The sequence below is a fragment of the Mercenaria mercenaria genome, chromosome 5 (assembly GCF_021730395.1).
Source record: "Mercenaria mercenaria strain notata chromosome 5, MADL_Memer_1, whole genome shotgun sequence".
Taxonomy (NCBI): Eukaryota; Metazoa; Mollusca; class Bivalvia; order Venerida; family Veneridae; genus Mercenaria; species Mercenaria mercenaria.
In genome coordinates, this window is record NC_069365.1 from 28,271,519 (window position 1) to 28,296,061 (window position 24,543).

The window sequence follows — 24,543 nt, forward strand, 5'->3', positions numbered from 1 at the left end:
AGGTCAAATCAAAGAAAAACCTTGTGTATGCAGTAGAGGCTGTATTTTTCAACTGATCTTCATGAAATTTAGCCAGAATGATTACCTTGATAAAATCTAGGCTGATTTCGAAAATGGGTCATCTGGGGTCAAAAACTAGGTCACTAGGTCAAATCGAAGAAAAACACTGTGTATGCATTAGAGGATGTATTTTTCAATTGATCTTCATGAAATTTGGTCAGAGTGATTGCCTTGATGAAAACTAGGTCGGTTTTGAATATGGGTTATCTGAGGTCAAAAACTAGGTCACTAGGTCAAATTAAAGAAAAATCTTGTGTATGCGATAGAGACTGTTTTTTTTCAGTTGATATTTATGAAATTTGGTCAGGTTGATTGCCTTAATGAAATCTAGGTCGAATTTGAATATGGGTCATCTGAGGTCAAAAACTAGGTCACTTGGTCAAATCAAAGAAAAAACTTCTGTATGTGATAGAGGCTGTATTTTTCAGTTGATCTTCATGAATTTTGGTCAGAATGATTGCCTTGATAAAATCTAGGTCGAGTTTGAACAGGGGTCATCTAGGGTCAAAAACTAGGTCATATCTAAGAAAATGCTTGTTTTATTGCAAGAGACCAATTTTTTGGTCCAATCTTAATGAATATTGGTCAGAATATTTGTTTCCATGAAATCACTAGGTCAAACATGTTTTACACTGTTATGGAGTGTTTCTTAGGTGAGCGACCTAGGGCCATCTTGGCCCTCTTGTATGAAAAAAACTTTTATATGTTCTTAGTGTAACTGGACAGCTTTAATGTGGGCAGCATACAAGGGAAGAAATGAGGTGGTGCAAGAATTGCTTGACAGAGATGCTGACCCAAATATTAAGGCAGAGGTACGTTTTCTTTGTTTTGATAACACAGAACAATAGCTTTATTTTAGAAGAAATCAGGGTAGCTATTTACAAGATATTTTCTATCAAACAAAACTTACTAGCTTGTATAGAGATAGCTTTATATTTCATCACAATCATTATAACATTTTGTCACAGTGTACTGTTCATCAGATTAGTTGTCTGTCCGTGGAGTGGTAGTGATGACACTGTGTGACACACTCTTCATTATAACATTTTGTCACAGTGTACTGTTCATCGATAAGTTGTCTGTCCGTGGAGTGGTAGTGATGACACTGTGTGACACACTCTTCATTATAACATTTTGTCACAGTGTACTGTTCATCAGATTAGTTGTCTGTCCGTGGAGTGGTAGTGATGACACTGTGTGACACACTCTTCATTATAACATTTTGTCACAGTGTACTGTTCATCAGATTAGTTGTCTGTCCGTGGAGTGGTAGTGATGACACTGTGTGACACACTCTTCATTATAACATTTTGTCACAGTGTACTGTTCATCAGATTAGTTGTCTGTCCGTGGAGTGGTAGTGATGACACTGTCTGACACACTCTTCATTATAACATTTTGTCACAGTGTACTGTTCATCAGATTAGTTGTCTGTCCGTGGAGTGGTAGTGATGACACTGTGTGACACACTCTTCACTATAACATTTTGTCACAGTGTACTGTTCATCAGATTAGTTGTCTGTCCGTGGAGTGGTAGTGATGACACTGTGTGACACACTCTTCATTATAACATTTTGTCACAGTGTACTGTTCATCGATAAGTTGTCTGTCCGTGGAGTGGAAGTGATGACACTGTGTGACACATACTTCATTGGTGTTAGGTTTATAAGTAGAATATTGTTCAGTAAGAAAGTGTATCTTCTGTGGCTTGTTGATGATTTCTTCTATTTATTTGATGGCATCTGTAAAGCTTTATAAGTTGGTGTATGGCCAGTCTAGGTGTTTATCTGTTGTATGAATTGTTTTATTTTGTAGCAAAACATGTCCTGTTTAGGCTGGGCAGCTGGGAGAGGTCACTTAGGTGTGGTGAAAGCACTGCTTGAAAAAGGAGCTAGGGTGAATAGCACCGACAAGGTAAGCCTAATTATGGTGGATTGATATTTGGATGAGCCTAGAGTCCAGTTACAGGCCAAATACAAGAATGTATCATCACCTGTTTTGTCTAAAAATAATCATGAGGGAACATGGAAGATCTTTTTTGCCCATTTATTAATATTTTTAAACAAATCTTATATTTCTATGTTACATATCAATAATTCACTGAAAAACATTTAATATAATAATAAGATCCTTGCCAGTAATATAAAACAGCAAAATGAAACTTGAAGATACTTCTTCAGTATAAATTTACAGATTAAGTTTATGCTTTAATTAAAAAAAAAAAATGTTCTTGACTTTTTTTGTGTTTTTGTAAAGGCATGTTATGAGAACATGAGAGCAACTCTTTTTAGTATGAATCTCAGATAAAGGGACATTTTTTGCCCAAAAAAGACATGTTTTTGAAAAAGTTACGAAACATGTATTTTAAAAGGTATGATTATTTTCAGTATGGTACTACACCACTGATATGGGCATGTAGGAAGGGTCATGCAGAGATAGTATCAGAACTGCTACACCATGGTGCTCTAGTAGACAACACAGGAATGGTAGGTTGTCAAATTACATTATCATTATGAATTCATGATAAGAAAGGGTTATACTTATTGTGGCCATCAATTGTGACCATTTTGTCATGCTGAATCATTGTTTCAATATTTCGTATTGAACAGAGTTTCACCAAACTTGGTCTGAAGTAATATTGCATCAAGCTTTCACAGGACTGGTTTCTCTGCACCACACCTGATGGTCCCTAGAGGTACAGAAGCTGCTTTATCCTTTAAACATCCTTTGTATCCGATGACAAGTGAAGGATTTAAAAAAAAAAAAACGACCAACTTATTTTCATATTGTTTCATATTTGAAAACATTGATCCACTTAATCATGAATTGATACAAAATTAATGGGAATTCATAGTTCTGCCTACTATGGATCACCCACATTCAAGGAGGTGGAGCAACTGCCAAAATACAGGAACTGCTTACATGAAATTATATTTCTATATAATGAACACACAAAGTTTATAAAAAAAAAGATATGAATAACAGATTCTGGTTTGCAAATTTTTCTTTCAGAGTTCAAGTTTTACCTGTTTTTCACCTTTGTATTGTCTCCATGATTTTAATATTGTCCGCGACAACAAGTTTAAGAAGTCCACAAACTTCATTTGTTTTAATGTTGTTATTTATATCCAAAATTTCCTTATTTTCCTCACTCTCATGTTATTAATTTAGCAGAAACTGTTGTCTTGTAGTTCATCAGAATACTGAAGAAAGGCATCAACCACCATTTTGTTTAAACTTTGGCTTTGTAATGACCTTGTAGCCCCCTATTTTAAATGTAAACTCGATAAGTGCAGATAATACAAGCCTTAGAAATGGGAATACCTATCCAAGAAACTAAAGAGTTTAGTTTACTTGAGGCAGCAATGTTGTCAATTTGACCTGTATAAAGTGAAACAGGGTATTTTAACTAGAAGTCGGTCATAGATCACTTATTGATATGCTAATGAATTAAGTTTTGCCTTCATTTTTGGCAAACTTAATTCCATTAGAATGTCAATAAGTGATCTGTAACCTATACTTAAAAGACATTATTTGAATGAAAATGATCAAACCGTATTGGTTCCTCTTTAGCTGAATATTTATATAAGTGGAAATTTTGCTTGTTTGTCGGGATTTAGTTTTGTTTATTGACCCAACCAGGAAATCCACAAAATTTATCCTCTGACAAATATCAATGACTTTACAGTACAACATCATAATGACACTCCTCAATAATAAAATAAATTTAAAACAGATTTTTTCCAATAATTACTGAGCACTTTTACCTCAGTTACCTTTATATTTCTTCAATTTAGATTATCCACTGCCACATTATATATCTGAACATTTTCTTTAAACAAACAAAACTGAATATGCTATAATTTTTAGCTCACCTGAGCAATGCTCAGGTGAGTTTTTCTGATCGCTCGATGTCCGGCGTCTGTCGTCTGTCGTCTGTCGTCCGTCGTCTGTCAACATTTAGCTTGTGTATGCAATAGAGGCTGTATTTTTCAATTAATCTTCATGAATATTGGTCAGAATGATAACCTTGATGAAATCTAGGCCGAGTTCGAAAATGGGTCATCTCGGGTCAAAAACTAGGTCACTAGGTCAAATCAAAGAAAAACCTTGTGTATGCGATAGAGGCTGTATTTTTCATTTAATCTTCATGAATATTGGTCAGAATGATAACTTTGATGAAATCTAGGCCGAGTTCGAAAATGGGTCATCTCGGGTCAAAAACTAGGTCACTAGGTCAAATCAAAGAAAAACCTTGTGTATGCGATAGAGGCGGTATTTTTCAATTAATCTTCATGAATATTGGTCAGAATGATAACCTTGATGAAATCTAAGCCGAGTTCGAAAATGGGTCATCTCGGATCAAAAACTAGGTCACTAGGTCAAATCAAAGAAAAACCTTGTGTATACGATAGAGGCTGTATTTTTCAATTCTTCTTCATGAATATTGGTCAGAATGATAACCTTGATGAAATCTAGGCCGAGTTCTAAAATGGGACATCTGGGGTCAAAAACTAGGTCACTAGGTCAAATCAAAGAAAAACCTTGTGTATGCGATAGAGGCTGTATTTTTCAATTGATCTTCATGAATTTTGGTCAGAATGATTGCCTTGATGAAATCTAGGCCGAGTTCGTAAATGGGTCATCTCGGGTCAAAAACTAGGTCACTAGGTCAAATCAAAGAAAAACCTTGTGTATGCGATAGAGGCTGTATTTTTCAATTGATCTTCATGAATTTTGGTCAGAATGATGCCTTGATGAAATCTAGGCCAAGTTCGAAAATGGGTCATCTCGGGTCAAAAACTAGGTCACTAGGTTAAATCAAAGAAAAACCTTGTGTATGCGATAGAGGCGGTATTTTCAATTGATCTTCATGAATTTTGGTCAGAATGATAACCTTGAAGAAATCTAGGCCGAGTTCGAAAATGGGTCATCTGGGGTCAAAAACTAGGTCACTAGTCATATCACGTAAAAACCTTGTGTATGCAATAGAGGCGGTACTTTTCAATTGATCTTCATGAATTTTGGTCAGAATGATTACCTTGATGAAAGTTAGACCAAGTTCGAAAATGGGTCATCTCGGGTCAAAAACTAGGTCACTAGGTCAAATCAAAGAGAAACCTTGTGTATGCAATAGAGGCGGTATTTTTCAACTGATCTTCATGAAATTTAGCCAGAATGATTACCTTGATAAAATCTAGGCCGAGTTCGAAAATGGGTCATCTCGGATCAAAAACTAGGTCACTAGGTCAAATCGAAGAAAAACATTGTGTATGCAATAGAGGATGTATTTTTCAATTGATCTTCATGAAATTTGGTCAGAGTGATTGCCTTGATGAAATCTAGGTCGATTTTGAATATGGGTTATCTCAGGTCAAAAATTAGGTCACTAGGTCAAATTAAAGAAAAATCTTGTGTATGGGATAGAGACTGTTTTTTTCAATTGATTTTTATGAAATTTGGTCAGGTTGATTGCCTTAATAAAATCTAGGTCGAATTTGAATATGGGTCATCTGAGGTCAAAAACTAGGTCACTTGGTCAAATCAAAGAAAAAACATCTGTATGTGATAGAGGCTGTATTTTTCAGTTGATCTTCATGAATTTTGGTCAGAATGATTGCCTTGATAAAATCTAGGTCGAGTTTGAACATGGGTCATCTAGGATCAAAAACTAGGTCATATCTAAGAAAATGCTTGTTTTATCGCAAGAGACCAATTTTTTGGTCCAATCTTAATGAAAATTGGTCAGAATATTTGTTTCCATGAAATCACTAGGTCAAACATGTTTTACACTGTTATGGAGTGTTTCTTAGGTGAGCGACCTAGGGCCATCTTGGCCCTCTTGTATATATAACTTTTCAGGACTCCCTAACTGCATTGCTTGTGGCTACTAAAGGAGGCTATACCGAGGTTGTTCAGGCTCTGGTAGAACATGACCCCAATGTTAATGCAGTTGACAAGGTAACATTGTATGAAATACTGTATAAATAATGTAATTGTGTTTAATTAAGGCAATAGTGTATAAAACAAGAACGTATTTACTGTACAAGGTAACACTATTTTAAATAGAGTATCAATAAAATGTATGTTAAATTAGAACACTAGATGTATATGTTAAGATCTGTAATGTGTCTCCCAGGTTAAATTTGTTTATTAAAGTATGTTTAATGAAGTGATTATAAGGTGTGTGAAGTAAATGTAGTTTAAAGGTATCAGATATAACTATGAAGTAGATTAATGTCAAATTTGATGGGGGGACATTTTTGAAATTAATGAATTACATTTCATTATGTCATGGGTAATGATAAATTTGAATAGATAACAGTAGACAATAGTTTAATTCATCATTCAGGAGCTTAAATATTCATTTAGGGTTTTGATTGTTTCTGCCAAAAAGTACCGGACATCCTTTATGGGCGTCTTGTGCCATTCACATAAAAATGACAGTAGGAAAGAATTGAGCTAGGTCAGTATGTTTATATTATGGGCATCTTGTGTTGTTCTTGTAAAAGTTGATATTAGGGAAGAATTGAGCAAGGTCAGTTTGTCTGTATTATGGGGATCTTGTGTAATTCTTTTAAAACTTGACAGTAGGAAAAAGTTAAACTACGTCAGTATGTCTGTATTATTGGCATCTTGTGTTATTCTTGTAATGTGTCATTCACATAAGCTATGACTGTAGGAAGCTTTAAGTTACGGCAATGGTGTAAATTGGTATTACAGTAAAACTTTGTTTGCTCAAACTTGAATAATTCGAACACCACTCTTTACTTAAATTCATTGTCAGGTCCCGGTAAAATCTGTATAATGTATAATTTTCATTGACTCCACCCACCGATAATATTTTACCAGTCCCGTTGAGTCCGAGAGTATGAAGTTTGAGTGTATGTGCTTTTTGTGTTATTCATATAGAATTTGAAAGTAGAAAGGAATTAAACTAGGCCGGTGATGTAAGTCTGTGTTATGTTCCTGTGTCCCTCACATGGTATGTAGACAGCAGCAAAGAATTAAACAAGGACAAAAGATTTAACAAATTGTGTGACATTGTACTGTCTTTCCTTATTACATGAAGGTTTTAACAGTTGTTCCACTGACAGTTTGGTTTTCCTGTATGAAACAGTGTAGACAAGATGTCAGTAATTAGTTCTAACATGTAATTATGTCTCCCCCAGGAGACATATTGTTTTTGCCCTGTCCGTCCTTCCGTCCGTCTGTCCGTCCGTCCGTCCGTACGTCACACTTCATTTCCAAGCAATAACTGGAGAACCATTTGACCTAGAACCTTCAAACTTCATAGGGTTGTAGGGCTGCTGGAGTAGACGACCCCTATTATTTTTGGGGTCACTCCGTCAAAGGTCAAGGTCACAGGGGCCCGAACATTGAAAACCATTTCCGATCAATAACTAGAGAACCACTTGACCCGGAATCTTGAAACTTCGTAGGATGATTGGTCATAAAGAGTAGATGACCCCTATTGATTTTGGGGTCACTCCATCAAGGGTCAAGGTCACAGGGGCCTGAACATGGAAAACCATTTCTGATCAATAACTAGAGAACCACTTGACCCAGAATGTTAAAACTTCATAGGATGATTGTACATGCAAAGTAGATGACCCCTATCGATTTTGGGGTCACTCCATTAAAGGTCAAGGTCACAGGGGCCTGAACATTGAAAACCATTTCCGGTCAGTAACTTGAGAACCACTTGACCCAGAATGTTGAAACTTCATAGGATGATTGGTCAGGAAGAGTAGATGACCCCTATTGATTTTGGGGTCACTCTGTCAAAGATCAAGGTCACAGGGGCCTGAACATTGAAAACCATTTCCGATCAATAACTAGAGAACCACTTGACCCAGAATGTTGAAACTTCATAGGATGAATGTACATGCAAAGTAGATGACCCCTAATGATTTTGGGGTCACTCTATGAAAGGTCAAGGTCACAGGGGCCTGAACATTGAAAACCATTTCCGGTCAGTAACTTGAGAACCACTTGACCCAGAATGATGAAACTTCATAGGATGATTGGACATGCAGAGTAGAAGACCCCTAACGATTTTAGGGTCACTCTGTTAAAGGTCAAGGCCACAGGGGCCTGAACATGGAAAACAATTTCCAGTCAATAACTTGAGAACCTCTCGACCCAGAATGTTGAAACTTCATAGGATGATTGTTCATGCAGAGTAAATGACCCCTATTGTTTTTGGGGTCACTCAGTTAAAGGTCAAGGTCACAGGGGCCTGAACATTGATAACCAGGTCCGATCAATAACTTGAGAACCACTTGACCCAGAATGTTGAAACTTCATAGGATGATTGAACATGCAGAGTAGATGACCCCTATTGATTTTGGGGTCAGTCTATTAAAGGTCAAGGTCACAGTGGCCTGTTCATGTAAAATCATTTTTTGGAAATAACTTCAGAACCACTTGACCTACAATGTTGAAACTTAATAGGATGATTGGACATGCAGAGTAGATGACCCCTATTTATTTTGAGGTTACTTGATCAAAGGTCAAGGACACAGAAGCCTGAACAGTGACTTGAGAACCACTAGGCCAAGAGTGTTGAAATTTAGCGGGATAATTGGACATGCAAAGTAGATGATCCCTATTGCAGCCAACCATCAGTGTCTCTTTGACTTTCGCTCCTGACCCCTATTGACTTCTTGCCTATAGGACTTTGCATTGGGGGAGACATGCGCTTTTTTACAAAAGCATTTTCTAGTTAGAAAATTATATTTACACAGAAATGATTGCCAAATTATGATTATGTTTATTGTTGTATGTAGGATGGTTTCACAGCTCTAACTATAGCTGCAAAGGAAGGCTATGAAGACATTGTACAAGAACTGCTGCCTAAAGATGCTTATGTCAACATAGCTGATAGAGTAAGCAACAATTTACTATATATTCTTATTTTGTTTTGATTTTGAATTTTATATTATACTGTTAGATATTGCAAAAAGTTTCCTGTAAAGTTAACAGTATATAACAAGTGTTTATCAGCATTTACCATCTCATATGTATTGGGAGAATACTTTTTGTATAAAATTAAACAGTAGAAAGTTAAATTTTAAAAACAAACACTTTGTTGGACTAAGTACCAAAGACATCCAAGAAAAGCTATTTTTGTGCCCCCACCCCCAATTTTTTTCAAGGATGGGGGCACTTAGAGTTGCCCTTGTCCATCTGTCTGTCCGACCATCCAGATTTGTGTTGTGCATATCTTAAAAAGTATTTGACCCAGAATGATCAAACCTAACAGGATTGTTATTCAAGACAGGAAGTTATGCACCTGATGTTTTTAATTGGGATCTCACACAGCCAAACCAGAGTTATGGCCCTTGACTTAGTCAAAAATATACATAAAAAGGTGCTGATTTTATATTACAGGTTGGGGACACTATATTGATACACGCTGTGAAGGGGGGCTATACTGGTATAGTTAGAGCTCTACTCAACAGATATGCTGATGTAGATGTAGAAGGCAATGTAAGTACGCTGTATGTTACCTTTTACTGAAATTTCTTAGTTATGTTCATAAACAAATTTTTACATTGAAATAACAACAACAATAAAAATATGCTTGCATTGTGGTCCCAGTTTGTTATATGGAAAATTAAAGGTAAAAGAAGTTGTTAGAATTCAGTGAGCGACAAAATTGTCACATTTTGGGGATTTTTTAGCTCACCTGTCACATAGTGACAAGGTGAGCTTTTGTGATCATGCAGCGTCCGTCGTCCGTCCGTGCGTCCATCCGTCCATAAACTTTCACTTGTGACCACTCTAGAGGTCACATTTTTTGTGGGATCTTTATGAAAGTTGGTCGGAATGTTCATCTTGATGATATCTAGGTCAAGTTTGAAACTGGGTCACGTGCCTTCAAAAACTAGGTCAGTAGGTCTAAAAATAGAAAAACCTTGTGACCTCTCTAGAGGCCATATATTTCACAAGATCTTCATGAAAATTGGTCAGAATGTTCACCTTGATGATATCTAGGTCAGGTTTGAAACTGGGTCACGTGCCCTCAAAAACTAGGTCAGTAGGTCTAAAAATAGAAAAACCCTGTGACCTCTCTAGAGGCCATATATTTCAAAAGATCTTCATGAAAATTGGTCAGAACGTTCACCTTGATGATATCTAGGTCAAGTTCGAAACTGGGTCATGTGCCGTCAAAAATTAGGTCAGTAGGTCAAATAATAAAAAACCTTGTGACCTCTCTAAAGGCCATATTTTTCATGGGATCTGTATGAAAGTGGGTCTGAATGTTCATCTTGATGATATCTAGGTCAAGTTCGAAACTGGATCATGTGTGATCAAAAACTAGGTCAGTAGGTCAAAAATAGAAAAACCTTGTGACCTCTCTGAGGCCATATATTTCATGAGATCTTCATGAAAATTGGTCAGAATGTTCAGCTTGATGATATCTAGGTCAAGTTCGAAAGTTGGTCACGTGCCGTCAAAAACTAGGTCAGTAGGTCAAATAATAGAAAAACCTTGTGACCTCTCTAGAGGCCATATTTTTCATGGGATCTGTATAAAAGTTGGTCTGAATGTTCATCTTGATGATATCTAGGTAAAGTTCGAAAGTGGGTCACGTGCCTTCAAAAACTAGGTCAGTAGGTCAAATAATAGAAAAACCTTGTGACCTCTCTAGAGGCCATACTTGTGAATGGATCTCCATAAAAATTGGTCAGAAGGTTCATCTTGATGATATCTAGGTAAAGTTCGAAAGTGGGTCAAGTGCTGTCAAAAAGTAGTTCAGTAGGTCAAATAATGAAAAAACGTGACCTCTCTAGAGGCCATATTTTTCATGGGATCTGTATGAAAGTTGGTCTGAATGTTTATCTTGATGATATATAGGTCAAGTTTGAAACTGGGTCAACTGCGATCAAAAACTAGGTCAGTAGTTCTTGAAATAGAAAAACCTTGTGACCTCTCTACAGGCCATACCCTTGAATGGATCTTCATGAAAATTGGTCAGAATGTTCACCTTGATGATATCTAGGTCAAGTTCGAAACTGGGTCACATGCCCTAAAAAACTAGGTCAGTAGGTCAAATAATAAAAAAGCCTTGTGACCTCTCTAGAGGCCATACTTTTCATGGGATCTGTATGAAAGTTGGTCTGAATGTTCAACTTGATGATATCTAGATCAAGTTTGAAACTGGGACAACTGCTGTCAAAAACAAGGTCAGTAGGTCTAAAATTATTAAAATCTTTTGACCTCTCTAGAGGCCATATTTTTCAATGGATCTTCATGAAAATTGATCTGAATGTTCACCTTGATGATATCTAGGACGGTTTCGAAACTGGGTCACGTGCGGTCAAAAACTAGGCCAGTTGGTATAAAAATAGAAAAACTTTGTGACCTCTCTAGAAGCCATATTTTTCATGAGATCTTCATGAAATTTAGTGAGAATGTTCACCTTGATGATATCTAGGTAAAGTTCAAAACAGGGTCACGTACCTTCGAAAACTAGGTCAATAGGTCAAATAATAGAAAAACCTTGTGACCTCTCTAGAGACCATATTTTTCAATGGATCTTCATGAAAATTGGTCAGAATTTTTATCTTGATAATATCTAGGTCAAGTTCAAAACTGGGTCACATGAGCTCAAAAACTAGGTCACTATGTCAAATAATAGAAAAAACAATGTCATACTCAAAACTGGGTCATGTGGGAAGAGGTGAACGATTCAGGACCTTCATGGTCCTCTTGTTTGTAATTTTATTCACAGAAATAATTTCGTAGAGTTTTGTTAAGCAATATTACAACACATTCGAGTTAAAAGATGACATAATTATGGAATTGTGTTGGAGGATGTTATTATATAAACGTACTTATATATTTCTCTGCAGGCAAAGGTAAGATTGGCTTATTGTGATGTACTTAAGCGTGTCAGTGTGTTGTATGAAGCAAATAATTTGTCCAACAGCACTGCTAGGTTCATTTTGTACTGCCAGACTACCAGTTTAGTGTTGATAATGTTTTTACATGATAGAATGTTATCCACTCCTTATATTGTATTAAAAAATAACAAAACTGCATGTCGTGAACACAGCCTTATAAACAGCAATTAGTCTGATAGTGTATTCAAAATACAGTCACATGCCACATAATCTCTTATGTGAGGTGATGTGAGTTAGATGAGCTATACCAATATTGAATTAGAACATGTGACATAAATTTTATGTGTAGGAATATTGTGCTCTGACTTTGCACATAATGACGTGTCAGCTGAAGTAATTTTGTACCTAGGATTAAAGTCGTAATGTTTTTTTGTTGTTTTTTTTTCACAAAGTAAATTAAGAAAGAGATATTTCGATATTGAGATACTGGAAGATAAGTTTGAAGTTAAGAAAACCATATTTTCACAGGCTGAATGAAAAAAAGACAGTGCCAAATATTAAAGAATTATACACAGATCTTTGCAGTAGTTTTTAACAATTTCAAGGCAATGATTTTTATGGGCAGTGTTATGTAATAATTAAAGAGATCACATTAATTACATTTTCTAGGAGAACTTGTAATACTTGGTCATGCTGGAAATTGATGTCTTTTAAAGCCATGACGTCCCAATTGTCGTTCCTAATATTTTGAAATCGGGACATAGATCGGATTTTGGCAAATTACAGTTGAAGAAGTGTAACAACATAAGTAAGTGGTCGAGATCAATCTTGGTCAACTAGTTAGAAATTGTTATTCTTATAAATATAATGGTATACCTTGATTGCATCTTAATCGGCCTATATTTTGAAAGTTGATGCCACTTTCTACCTCACTTACTTGGATGTTTGAGATGAAAGGATTTGGATAGGAATAGGATAGGAATATTAAGCATTTGTGGATTCTCAAATGTGTCAAAGCACAGATATACAGTTGTGGTTATATCATAACAAGCACAAAGTATAATTTGTATTAGCAATTTTTTTCGTTGTCGTGCAGTGTTGCATTTGATATTGTGGACGTGGATTTTTAAGAGAACTGCCAATGATATGAATAATAAACATAAAACAACCTTTGTTATCTGAATTTATTAAATCTAGCGGTTGTCTTATTTCATTAGATGTAATTTTTTTATCTTAACTATAACAAAAGGATAATGATGATATGATGATTAATGCTAGTTATAGAATCATCAACCATGAAATGATGAATAACATTTTAAATAATTTGTCTGGAGAATATTGTTTGCCCTAGTCTGACTGTTGTCCGTCATCATCGCATCACCTTCATGTCCGATAATACTGAAGACATTTGACCTAGACTTCAAACGTCATAAGTGGTAGGGCTTGATGGTGTAACACCCCTATTGTTGTGGGCACTCGTCAATCAAGGTCAGAGCTGAGGAAAACATTTCAATCATAACTTAAACCATTGACCAGAGTTAATATGATGATTGGTCATGCGGAAGACCCCTATGTTGGTACTCGTAGGTCACAGTACAGGGGCCTGGATATGGAAAACATTGCCAGTGTAACATTGAAACCATTGACTCAGAGTGTTGAAACTATCATAAGTGATTGGACAGCAGAGTAGATGACCTTATGATTTTGGTCACTGTTAATGGTCAGTCACAGGTTGCATGGAAAACATCGATCATAATGAGACATGACCAGAATTTGAAATTTATGATGATTGACTGTAGAGAGAACCTATTGATTTTGGTCACTTATTAAGGAAGTACAGGCCTGAACATTGATGCAAACTTTCTGTCAGTAACTCATTGACCCAGAATGTAACTTATAGGATGATTGGAAATCAGAGTAGATGATCGACTGATTTGGGCAATTGATCAGAGGAAAGGTCCAGGGCCGAATGGAAAAACGTTCAAGTCAGAACTGGTAGAATCAATCTAGGCTCAGAATGTTAAAATGTGGTTATTGACAATACAAGTAGAGATCCCGTCAGCAACATTCATGTCCTTTGACTTTCGCCTGTTCCTATTGACTTCTTGCCTATGAATGCATTGGAACATGGCTTTTTACAAAAGTTTTGTATACTTTAATAAACACGCTTCACTCAACTTTCGTGTGTATACTGAATTATGGACAGTTTCGGTAGATAGATGAAGAAAATATTAGTGTGTGACTTTCTTCAAATGTTGGTCAAAAAATTGATACAAAGTTGTGTGGTTATATTGAATAACAAGCACAAAGTTATTTGTATTGAGAAAGTTTTTTTCTGTTGTTAGTGCAGTGTTGCATTTGGATATTGTGGTACGGTGGATGTTGGTTAAGACAGAATGCCAGATGATATGAAATTTAATAAAACACTAATCACATCAACCTTTGTTATCTGAATTTATTAAATCTAGCTGTGTTTGTCTTTATTTCATTTTAGATGTTAATTTTTTTATCTTAACCTATAACAACAAAGGAATAAACTCTGATATGAAATATATGAAATTAATGCTAGTTATAAGAATCAATAACATGAAATGATAATAACAGTTCTAATAATAATTATGTCTGGGAGACATATTGTTTTTGCCCTGTCTGTCTGTCTGTCCGTCCATCATTCCGTCCATCACACTTCATTTCCGATCAATAACTGGAGAACCATTTGACCTAGAACCTTCAAACTTCATAAGGTGGTAGGGCTTATGGAGTAGACACCCCTATTGTTTTTGGGGTCACTTCGTCAAAGTCAAGGTCACAGGAGCCTGAACATGGAAAACCATTTCCAATCAATAACTTGAGAACCACTTGACCCAGAATGTTGAAACTTCATAGGATGATTGGTCATGCAGAGTAGATGACCCCTATTGGTTTTGGGGTCACTCTGTTAAAGGTCACAGTCACAGGGGCCTGGATATGGAAAACCATTTCCAGTTGGTAACTTGAGAACCACTTGACTCAGAGTGTTGAAACTTCATAGAGTGATTGGACATGCAGAGTAGATGACCCTTATTGATTTTGGGGTCACCCTGTTAAAGGTCAAGGTCACAGGGGTCTGAACATGGAAAACCATTTCCGATCAATAACTTGAGAACCACTTGACCCAGAATGTTGAAACTTTATAGGATGATTGGACATGTAGAGTAGATGACCCCTATTGATTTTGGGGTCACTTTATTAAAGGTCAAGATCCAGGGGCCTGAACATGGAAAACCATTTCTGGTCAGTAACTCTTGACCCAGAATGTTGAAACTTAATTGGATGATTGGACATGCAGAGTAGATGACCCATACTGATTTTGGGGTCACTTGATCAGAGGTCAAGGTCACAGGGGCCTGAACATGGAAAACCAGTTCCAGCTCATAACTTGAGAATCACTAGGCTCAGAATGTTGAAACTTGGTGGGATGATTGGACAATCACAAGTAGATGATCCCTGTTGCAGCCAACCATCAGTGTCTCTTTGACTTTCGCTCCTGTTCCCTATTGACTTCTTGCCTATTAAACTATGCATTGGGGGAGACATGCGCTTTTCTACAAAAGCATTTTCTAGTAATATTTGATAATAAACAGCTTCTCACTGCAACTTTACGTTGTACTACCTGCAACTTCATGGGACAGTTTCGCTAGACTGCATTAATGAATATAGTGTTACACCTTTCTGTACATGTGATTGTGTGTGTGTCAAAAAAACTTGAGTCTCGTTGAGAAGTTGTCATGCATGGTGGGATCTTGAAATAATATAGCACAAATGACCGCCATAACAAGATGGTGTCTTCTGTGATATTTTTTATATCTTTTAACACTTTCTATCTGTAAGATTTCGTTTCAGTTATGAATGAAAAAAATGTCTGAAAACAACTGAAATTTTAACAATCACCATTCCATGATGTCACTTGTAGCAGATGCAAAATAATTATTTTTTATGTCATTTAGAATGCGTGCAGTTCTCATATGCATGTTCTTTCTGTATAATTTGTTGAAACACTTCATTTGCTCTATATACATGTGGTACAATACCTGCACAGCTTACCTTTAGATTAATAGTTGGCTTGTTTTTCAAAACATGATTCTGATGTTTATTTACAGGAAAGGATGGTACTTTCAAAACCAAAGTCCAAGTCTGATTAAAAAAATAAAATCAACAAGTGTTTGAAACTGAGGACTGTTAACTATAGTTTGTCTGTGTGATTTTGCTATATCCTTTCTGCAACTTTGACACAATAAAATGTATTAGCTTCTGATGGCCCTTTCATGCTTCCATAGAATCAACATTTATTTTACGAAAGATATTTCAAAAATATGGCTGAAATGTCTAGCTCAGCAGCTCTCAAATACAGAAATATCCAACACCTGAAGCATATACTTACACTTTTAGACAACATCAAAAATTACCTCAAGAATTATTTGACAAGGTTAAAAAAAAGTCTCCATATACCCTTTATCCATTAGGGACCCATCTGGGATTTGTGTTTTTTTCCTTCTACAGATACTTTTTCATATATAGAAAGCTCACATAGGATGCTCAAACCTAGATATTTGTTTTAAATCGTAAAAAGAGCTAAAAATTGACTCCCCATTACCAAAAAAAAAAATAAATAAAAAAAAAAATGTCCAAGCGTATATATTAAGACAGGGTGACCCCTACGCATGAACACTGACTGTAGACCAATACAAATGTGACTCGTTTTCAAGTTTAGCATATGTACTTTCATTTCATGACTTCAGGGAAAAGCTGAGCGCGGTCTGATACCATTTTCTATCATTTTCTGTGTAGTCAAAAACGTATGTATGCCTTGTGAGGTTGTATAAAAATGTGCCTGATGTCCTAAAGATGTCAGAGATACTGACTTCCTTGATTTTGTTTGTGTATTACAGGAGAGGAAGACAGCACTGTATTGGGCAGTAGAAAAGGGTCATGCAGACATTGTCAAACTGCTGCTGGAAAATGATGCAGATATGGAAATATCTACAAAAGTAAGTCAGACAATCTTTTCAGATGAAATGAATGGTACTCATACATATAAGCTTATTTAAATATATCGGTGGTTTCTTGTCAATAATTTTAAAATTTTGTAATATAGAGTAAATGGTACAGAGAAACACTGATCACTCAAGTATTGATGGCTGAAACGCTAAGGCTAACTCTCCCATTACATTGATCCCCAACCATGCACACTGTATTTTCTATGTTTGGATCACTCAAAACCCTGGATAAGTTGACAGCATCTTGTAACCTGGAGTGATCACTATTTTTCTTGATTTTGCTGTACAAAATATAATTTATGTGGATGTAGCAGCAGATACGTTACATATTGAATGACCTTCACATTTAGTCATGTCCCCTTTATTTAGACAGAATAATCAAGCAAGTGTATTATAATTTTAAAAAAATCATTGAAAGTGTCTGATTATAAATCTCGGTAGTCATGGTTGTGTTTTCTTGTTCTAATTTGAACAGGATGGTGACACACCCCTGATGAGAGCTGTCCGTAACAGGAATGAGCTGATAGTAAGGATACTGCTAGACAAAGGAGCAAAAGTTGCCGTGTATGATAAGGTAAACATAGATTTTAGTTAACAGCCAGAATAACTCTAGGGAAGATGATAACACTTGCTTTTTGTGATAACATAGATATCAAGCTAACAACCAGGCTAGGTCTAGGTAATGGGTACAAAGATTTTGTTTTTGTTTTATGGTAATGTAACATTGAGCTGACAGCCAGGCTAGGTCTAGGTGAAGGAGACAGAAGTTTTTGTTATATCATTATGTAGCTCAATTAGAGCGCAGATCTATAGATTTTGGGGTTGTCAGTTCGAGTCCTGGACGAGGCGTATGTTCTCCATGACGATTTGATAAAAGACATTGTGTCTGAAATCATTCGTCCTCCACCTCTCATTCATGTGGGGAAGTTGGCAGTTACTTGCGGAGAACAGGTTTGTACTGGTACAGAATCCAGGAACGCTGGTTAGGTTAACTGCACGCCATTACATAATTGAAATACTGTTGAAAAATGGTGTTAAACCCAGAACAAACAAAGACCTGTACTGGTTTACTTACAGAAAGGTGATACAGCCCTGCATATATCATTGCGAGCAAGAAGTAAGCGTATAACAGAGTTGTTGTTGAGAAATCCACGTAACAGTCGATTGTTGTACAGACCAAACAAGGCTGGAGAAACACCATACAGCATTGATGCTTATCATCAGAAGGGCATCCTAACACAGATACACGGACATCGTAAGATATTTTTACACTGAACTGCTCATAAAGTCTGACCTTTTGTAGCCTTTGATTACTCAAGCTATTGGTGCAATCCCAGGCCATTTTCCATATATTTTACATGTGTCAGTCGAAACACTGGGTATACCGGGTAATAAGTACTTTGTTTTGATCTGTGTGACTTTGGGCGATAAGATGTTTTACTGCCTTCAGTAATTATGTATGTGAATGTCAGATATCCTTCACTACCCTGTAACACTTGAATAAAGCATTGTGGATGCAGTTTATTATTCACCACCATATGAAGCTGTGAACTGTGAGGAAAAAGAGTATTTCACTGGTTGAAAATGCAGGATTATGATTACGATGGTCAGTTAGTTTTTGATGCACAATTGAGATGAAAGTTTGAAGCAGTCTGTTAGAATTCTGACATGATTTTATCTAATTAATTAGTTAATTAAGGAACATGTTTCAGTCAGAATTTATTTTCACAGAATTCAGGGTTAATGACAAAAACCACTTCAGGTAGACTATTGTTTCCTCAGAGGGACTTTACATGGCTCTGCCTCTTGAGATTAAATGTTGTTGTTTTTTTAGACAGATAAGCTACTTGTTTTGTTATAGTTTATGTGTAGTATTCTTTTGAATATGTGTATATATTTTAGGAATATTTTTCCATATACAGTTAAAGATTGGTAACTTGAATTCCAAGTGATCAAGCCTTTTACTTCAAGATAAACAAAATTTGACTTAAAATGATATTTTGTGCTTGAGTTGTCAGGACTGGACTTGGAAATGTCTTCGAGATAGTTGGAATTCGGAGATAATAGAGTTTGACATATTAATTTTCAACTGTACATACAGGCCTGAACTATATTAATGATTATATATTTGTGATAAAATACAATTTGTATTCCAGGACAACTAAATGCGAGTGATGGAGAGAACTTATTAGGATATGAAATCTATAGCAGTTCCTTGGCTGATATATTGAGTGAACCATCACTGAACACTCCTATCACTGTAGGACTGTATGCCAAGTGGGGCAGTGGAAAATCTTTCCTGATTGACAAACTGAAAAGTAAGTTTGTATGTTATGATATTTTCAGCATTGCTGGCTTTCTTTTACACTTTTAAACTATACCTCAGTTAGACTGAGATTTATTGAAATTTCAAGTTATGCTTAATTCTTATTGTTTCAGATGCCATCAATACCAACTGCAATTTCTGATATTTTGTTGGAATTGGCCCAAGGTGAATAAGGAAAGTACTTAGGTATTGTTTATTAGGAACTTTATGGAAGAGATACACTGCATAAGCATATTGATATTGAAACATCTTTCACGAAGGTTGAAAGAACTGTTTGTTATGAGTACTGTTTCTCATCAGGTAACACTATACAAATGTAGTTATTATATCTCCCACCACACAGTGGTGTGGGAGACATATTGATTTACTCCAGTCTGTGTGTGTGTCTGTCACAAAGCTTGTCCGCACTCTTTAAGTCGAACATTTCTCATCCGATTTTCACCAAACTTAAACAAAATGTGTTTGACCATAAGACCTTGGCCAAGTTCGATAACTAGCTGAATCGGTCAAGGCGTCTTGGAGTTATGGCCCTTGAATTATCAAAAATCGGCCTTTTTACTCTTGTCCGCACTCTAATTCAATTATTTCTCATCCGATCTTCACCAAACTTGAACAAAATGTGTTTGACTATAAGACCTCGGCCAAGTTCGATAACTAGCCAAATCGGTCCAGGCATTATGGAGTTACGGCCCTTGAATTATCGAAAAATCGGCCTTTTTACTCTTGTCCGCACTCTTAAGTCGAACATTTCTCATCTGATCTTCACCAAACTGGAACAAAAATGTGTTTGACCATGAGACCTCAGCCAGGTTTGATAACTAGCCAAATCAGTCCAGGCATTTTGGAGTTACGGCCCTTGAATTACCGAAAAATCCGCCTTTTTACAATTGTCCGCTCCCTAAATCGAACATTTCTCATCCGATCTTCACCAATCTTGAACAAAATGTGTTTGGCCATAAGACCTTAGCCAAGTTCGATAACTAGCCAAATCCGCCCAGGCACTTTTGATTTATGGCCCTTGAATTACTGATTGGATCCACTCATCCAGACCATCTAATTGGATCAACTCGTCTAAACCATCTAGAGAAACTAGACATTTTTCATAGGGGCAGTTGTGGGAGACATGCGCTTTTCTCAAAAGCATCTCTAGTTTTATTGTTATTTGCAGGCGAGATGAAGTCATTTACCAAGGCCAATGATGACAATCAGCTGACCTTCACCTTGAGTTTGTTTATATTTCTCTTCATTGTGAACAGTATCATAGGTTCAGTCCTTGCACTGTCCTTGGAGGACTGGAGAGTCGGACTCGGAGTTGGTCTAGGTCTCTTTGTTTGGGAATATGGATTTCTAGGTAAATAATTTTATGGTCGGTACAAGGTGTCATTTTGTGACATTTTGTACAAAGGTAAGATAATTAAATTTAAGAAATACAGAAAGGTTTACAACTATAAAATGCATAATGCATATGAGATTGGAAATCCAGAGAAAAACTCTGCCATTATAGAAAGATATTATAGAGAAAAGTGGCAAAGTTAAATTGTTTAAAAGAAGTAGTGCTAAATATTGAAGGTAATAAGGTAACACTGCATGTTTAACAATCTGGAAATTCTGGCTTGACACCATTTGTCAAGATAATCTAGAATAAATCCCATTCTTGCATAAGGAAATGTAAAGCATGCCACAAATGAGTGGCAGCCCACATGATAAAGCTGGCTGAATTACAGTCCGTTTTAAAGACTTGTGTTAAAAATGTACTGATTTATTTCGTGCGGTACTTATTTCTAAACAAAACTATATTCACTTGTTTTTTTTATTTGACAGGTATAATTTGGATATGTTCAACACGATACAATGTACACTTCGCTCGAAGAATAAGTTTGGCTATAGGGAAACGCTTACAGATTCTTACATTACTGCTGCAGATTTTGTTTTGTAATCCAGTCAGTAGGTCCAGCTCCAATACAGATGTTCCACTCGTCAAGTAAGTTTGATGTACACACTTATACATGTCCAGTTTCCACCTTGTTTTAAGATGTTGTTAACCCTTGCTAAATTTCTATAATGAACTTATCCATCTTTCAATTTGGACAGTACCATTAACTGCAAAAAGGGGTGTTTACTAGAAAATATTGGCTGAATGGCGAACAGTGCAGATCATGATCAGACTGCACGGATTTGGACTGCACGGATGTGCAGGCTGATCATGATCTACACTGTTCTCAAAGGCAGAATCAGTCGTGTCCAGCATGGTAAGGGTTAAAGTCATAACAGTAAAGTTTGTCAGACCTACATGTAACATGTAAGTTCCGTGTCCTAAATTTCATGTCCAAAAGAGCAAGACCTTTATCCAAATAAAGATTTTTTTATGATCAAACTATCCAAAACAGTCATCGAAAGTACAAAGGAAGATAACCATACATAGTGTATCCTTTATCAACAGTTGGTCAAATGTTTGAATTAGTTCCAACTTTTAACGTTGGAAACCAGACTGCAAGTTCACAATACAAGACAATCAGTACTACAGTGAAACATAGTGTACCGGTAACTGAAGCATCATTAGCTCCAGCAATTCATGTGGTTTCTGACTATTTTGCTAATATTTACTATTTTTGAATGGTCTGAAGTCCTGGATAACTCAGAAAATTTTGCTCAGCCCTGTGCAGCCTGGAGCCATTGGTGCTTTACTGTGCATAATTTTCTATGTCTTATGTGTATCTCACATGTGAAACACATCTTGAGAAGTTTTAACCCGAGATAGGAAAGTATGAAAATCACTTTGTTTCTGTTTACATAAAAATCTTTGATGACAGAGAATGATTTGTTTTCAGGTTTTTGTTTTCTGAGAGTACAAAGTTAACAAGTGTTGGTGGGGAGAAAGCCCTAGCGGCAATGATAGCTGGACTAAGTGAGTCTGTAGAGAAAGAGTTTGGAATGATCTCTGCTAGACTGTTTGGAGTCTTAAAACATGTTTCAGATAGTAAGTAGGACTTACATATTGTGTATCCATTAGATTGTTTCTATTGACGATTCATTCCTGAAGGCTCATCGAAAGACATAAATATATAAACGTTGCAGAATGCTATCAATGCTAAGGTACCCTTCCCATATAAACCTTCTCTTAGACAGCACCCTGCAACCTTGGTGAACCTGTTGGGGTAGTGGAGTGTTTTCAGCAGTAGAACCCATTTTTCTTACAAACTAGTGTGTTGCAGAAATAAATTTGATTTTTTCCACTTGATGTTTTTATGTCAGCAATAGTTCATTATTAGCTCAAAGTGCTCACAGTGAGCGTTTAGGATAATTGGATGTCTGTAGTCCATCAGTTCCTCATCTGCTCCATAAGTAGTCATAGAATTCCATTCCATGCATAATGCAAGTTGCCATGGCAACCAGAAGGAAAATTTAACAAATCTTCTCAAAAACCACAAAGCTCAGACCTTAAATTTTTTGGTATGAAGCATTTTCTAGTTGTCCTTACAAAGTTTGTTCAAATCATGCCCCTATGTCAAAACAGGTTCCGCCCCAGGGTTCAGTTGTTTAGACATAGACTTAGATGGCAAAAACTTGTAGCATGTAGCATTGTGTACTGGTCTTATGCTAAATTTGTTCAGATAATACCCTGGGGTCAAATTTGGCCCATCCCTAGGATTCACTTGTTTTACATAGACTTACACAGAAAAAAACTTTGAAAACACTTTTGTCTAAAACCTCAAGCCCTTGAGCCTAGATAATTAGCATGTAATTTTTAGCTCACATGTCACAAAGTGACAGTGTGAGCTTTTGTGATCGCGCAGCGTCCGTCGTCCGTCGTCGTCCGTCCGTGCGTCCGTGCATAAACTTTTGCTTGTGACCACTCTAGAGGTCACATTTTTCATGGGATCTTTATGAAAGTTGGTCAGAATGTTCATCTTGATGATATCTAGGTCAAGTTCGAAACTGGGTCAACTGCGGTCAAAAACTAGGTCAGTAGGTCTAAAAATAGAAAAACCTTGTGACCTCTCTAGAGGCCATATTTTTCAATGGATCTTCATGAAAGTTAGTCAGAATGTTCATCTTGATGATATCTAGGTCAAGTTCGAAACTGGGTCACGTGCCATCAAAAACTAGGTCAGTTGGTCAAATAATAGAAAAACCTTGTGACCTCTCTAGAGGCCATATTTTTCATGGGATCTGTATGAAAGTTGGTCTGAATGTTCATCTTGATGATATCTACGTCAAGTTCGAAACTGGGTCACGTGCTGTCAAAAACTAGGTCAGTAGGTCTAAAAATAGAAAAACCTTGTGACCTCTCTAGAGGCCATATTTTTCAATGGATCTTCATGAAAATTAGTCAGAATGTTCATCTTGATGATATCTAGGTCAAGTTCGAAACTGGGTCACGTGCGGTCAAAAACTAGGTCATTAGGTCTAAAAATAGAAAAACCTTGTGACCTCCCTAGAGGCCATATTTTTCAATGGATCTTCATGAAAATTGGTCAGAATGTTCATCTTGATGATATCTAGGCCATGTTCAAAAGTGGGTCATGTGCGGTCAAAAACTAGGTCAGTAGGTCTAAAAATAGAAAAACCTTGTGACCTCCCTAGAGGCCATATTTTTCAATGGATCTTCATGAAAATTGGTCAGAATGTTCATCTTGATGATATCTAGGCCGTGTTCGAAAGTGGGTCACGTGCGGTCAAAAACTAGGTCAGTAGGTCTAAAAATAGAAAAACCTTGTGACCTCCCTAGAAGCCATATTTTTAAATGGATATTCATGAAAATTAGTCAGAATGTTCATCTTGATTATATCTAGATCAAGTTTGAAACTGGGTCACGTGCTTTCAAAAACTAGGTCAGTAGGTCTGAAAATAGAAAAACTTTGTGACCTCTCTAGAGGCCATATTTTTCCATGGATCTTCATGAAAGTTGGTCTGAATGTTCACTTTGATGATATCTAGGTCAAGATCGAAACTGGGTCACGTGCGGTCAAAAACTAGGTCATTAGGTCTAAAAATAGAAAAACCTTGTGACCTCTCTAAAGGCCTTATTTTTCAATGGATCTTCATGAAAATTTGTCAGAATGTTCACCTTGATGATATCTTGGTCAGGTTCGAAAGTGGATGACGTATGGTCAAAAACTAGGTCATTAGGTCTAAAAATAGAAAAACCTTGTGACCTCTCTAGAGGCCATACTTTTCATGAGATCTTCATGAAAATTGGTCAGAATGTTCACCTTGATGATATCTAGGTCAGGTTCGACACTGGGTCACATGCCTTTAAAAACTA

The 24,543-nt window shown here is 36.5% G+C and overlaps 1 protein-coding gene across 6 annotated transcripts in view; it reads left to right on the forward strand.

The window, feature by feature from the left end:
* The window catches only part of LOC123556716 (kinase D-interacting substrate of 220 kDa B-like), an 88,791-nt gene that overhangs the window by 41,388 nt on the left and 22,860 nt on the right, over positions 1 to 24,543 (forward strand). For all 6 annotated transcript variants that reach the window (XM_045347639.2, XM_045347638.2, XM_045347643.2 and 3 more), the window contains exons 6-18: positions 774 to 872; positions 1,876 to 1,974; positions 2,448 to 2,546; positions 5,923 to 6,021; positions 8,853 to 8,951; positions 9,457 to 9,555; positions 16,844 to 16,942; positions 17,427 to 17,525; positions 18,029 to 18,206; positions 19,108 to 19,269; positions 20,446 to 20,628; positions 21,099 to 21,258; positions 22,106 to 22,254. In XM_045347639.2, coding sequence (XP_045203574.2) covers positions 774 to 872; positions 1,876 to 1,974; positions 2,448 to 2,546; positions 5,923 to 6,021; positions 8,853 to 8,951; positions 9,457 to 9,555; positions 16,844 to 16,942; positions 17,427 to 17,525; positions 18,029 to 18,206; positions 19,108 to 19,269; positions 20,446 to 20,628; positions 21,099 to 21,258; positions 22,106 to 22,254 — 1,624 coding nt within the window. The remainder of the gene's footprint in view (positions 1 to 773; positions 873 to 1,875; positions 1,975 to 2,447; positions 2,547 to 5,922; positions 6,022 to 8,852; positions 8,952 to 9,456; positions 9,556 to 16,843; positions 16,943 to 17,426; positions 17,526 to 18,028; positions 18,207 to 19,107; positions 19,270 to 20,445; positions 20,629 to 21,098; positions 21,259 to 22,105; positions 22,255 to 24,543) is intronic.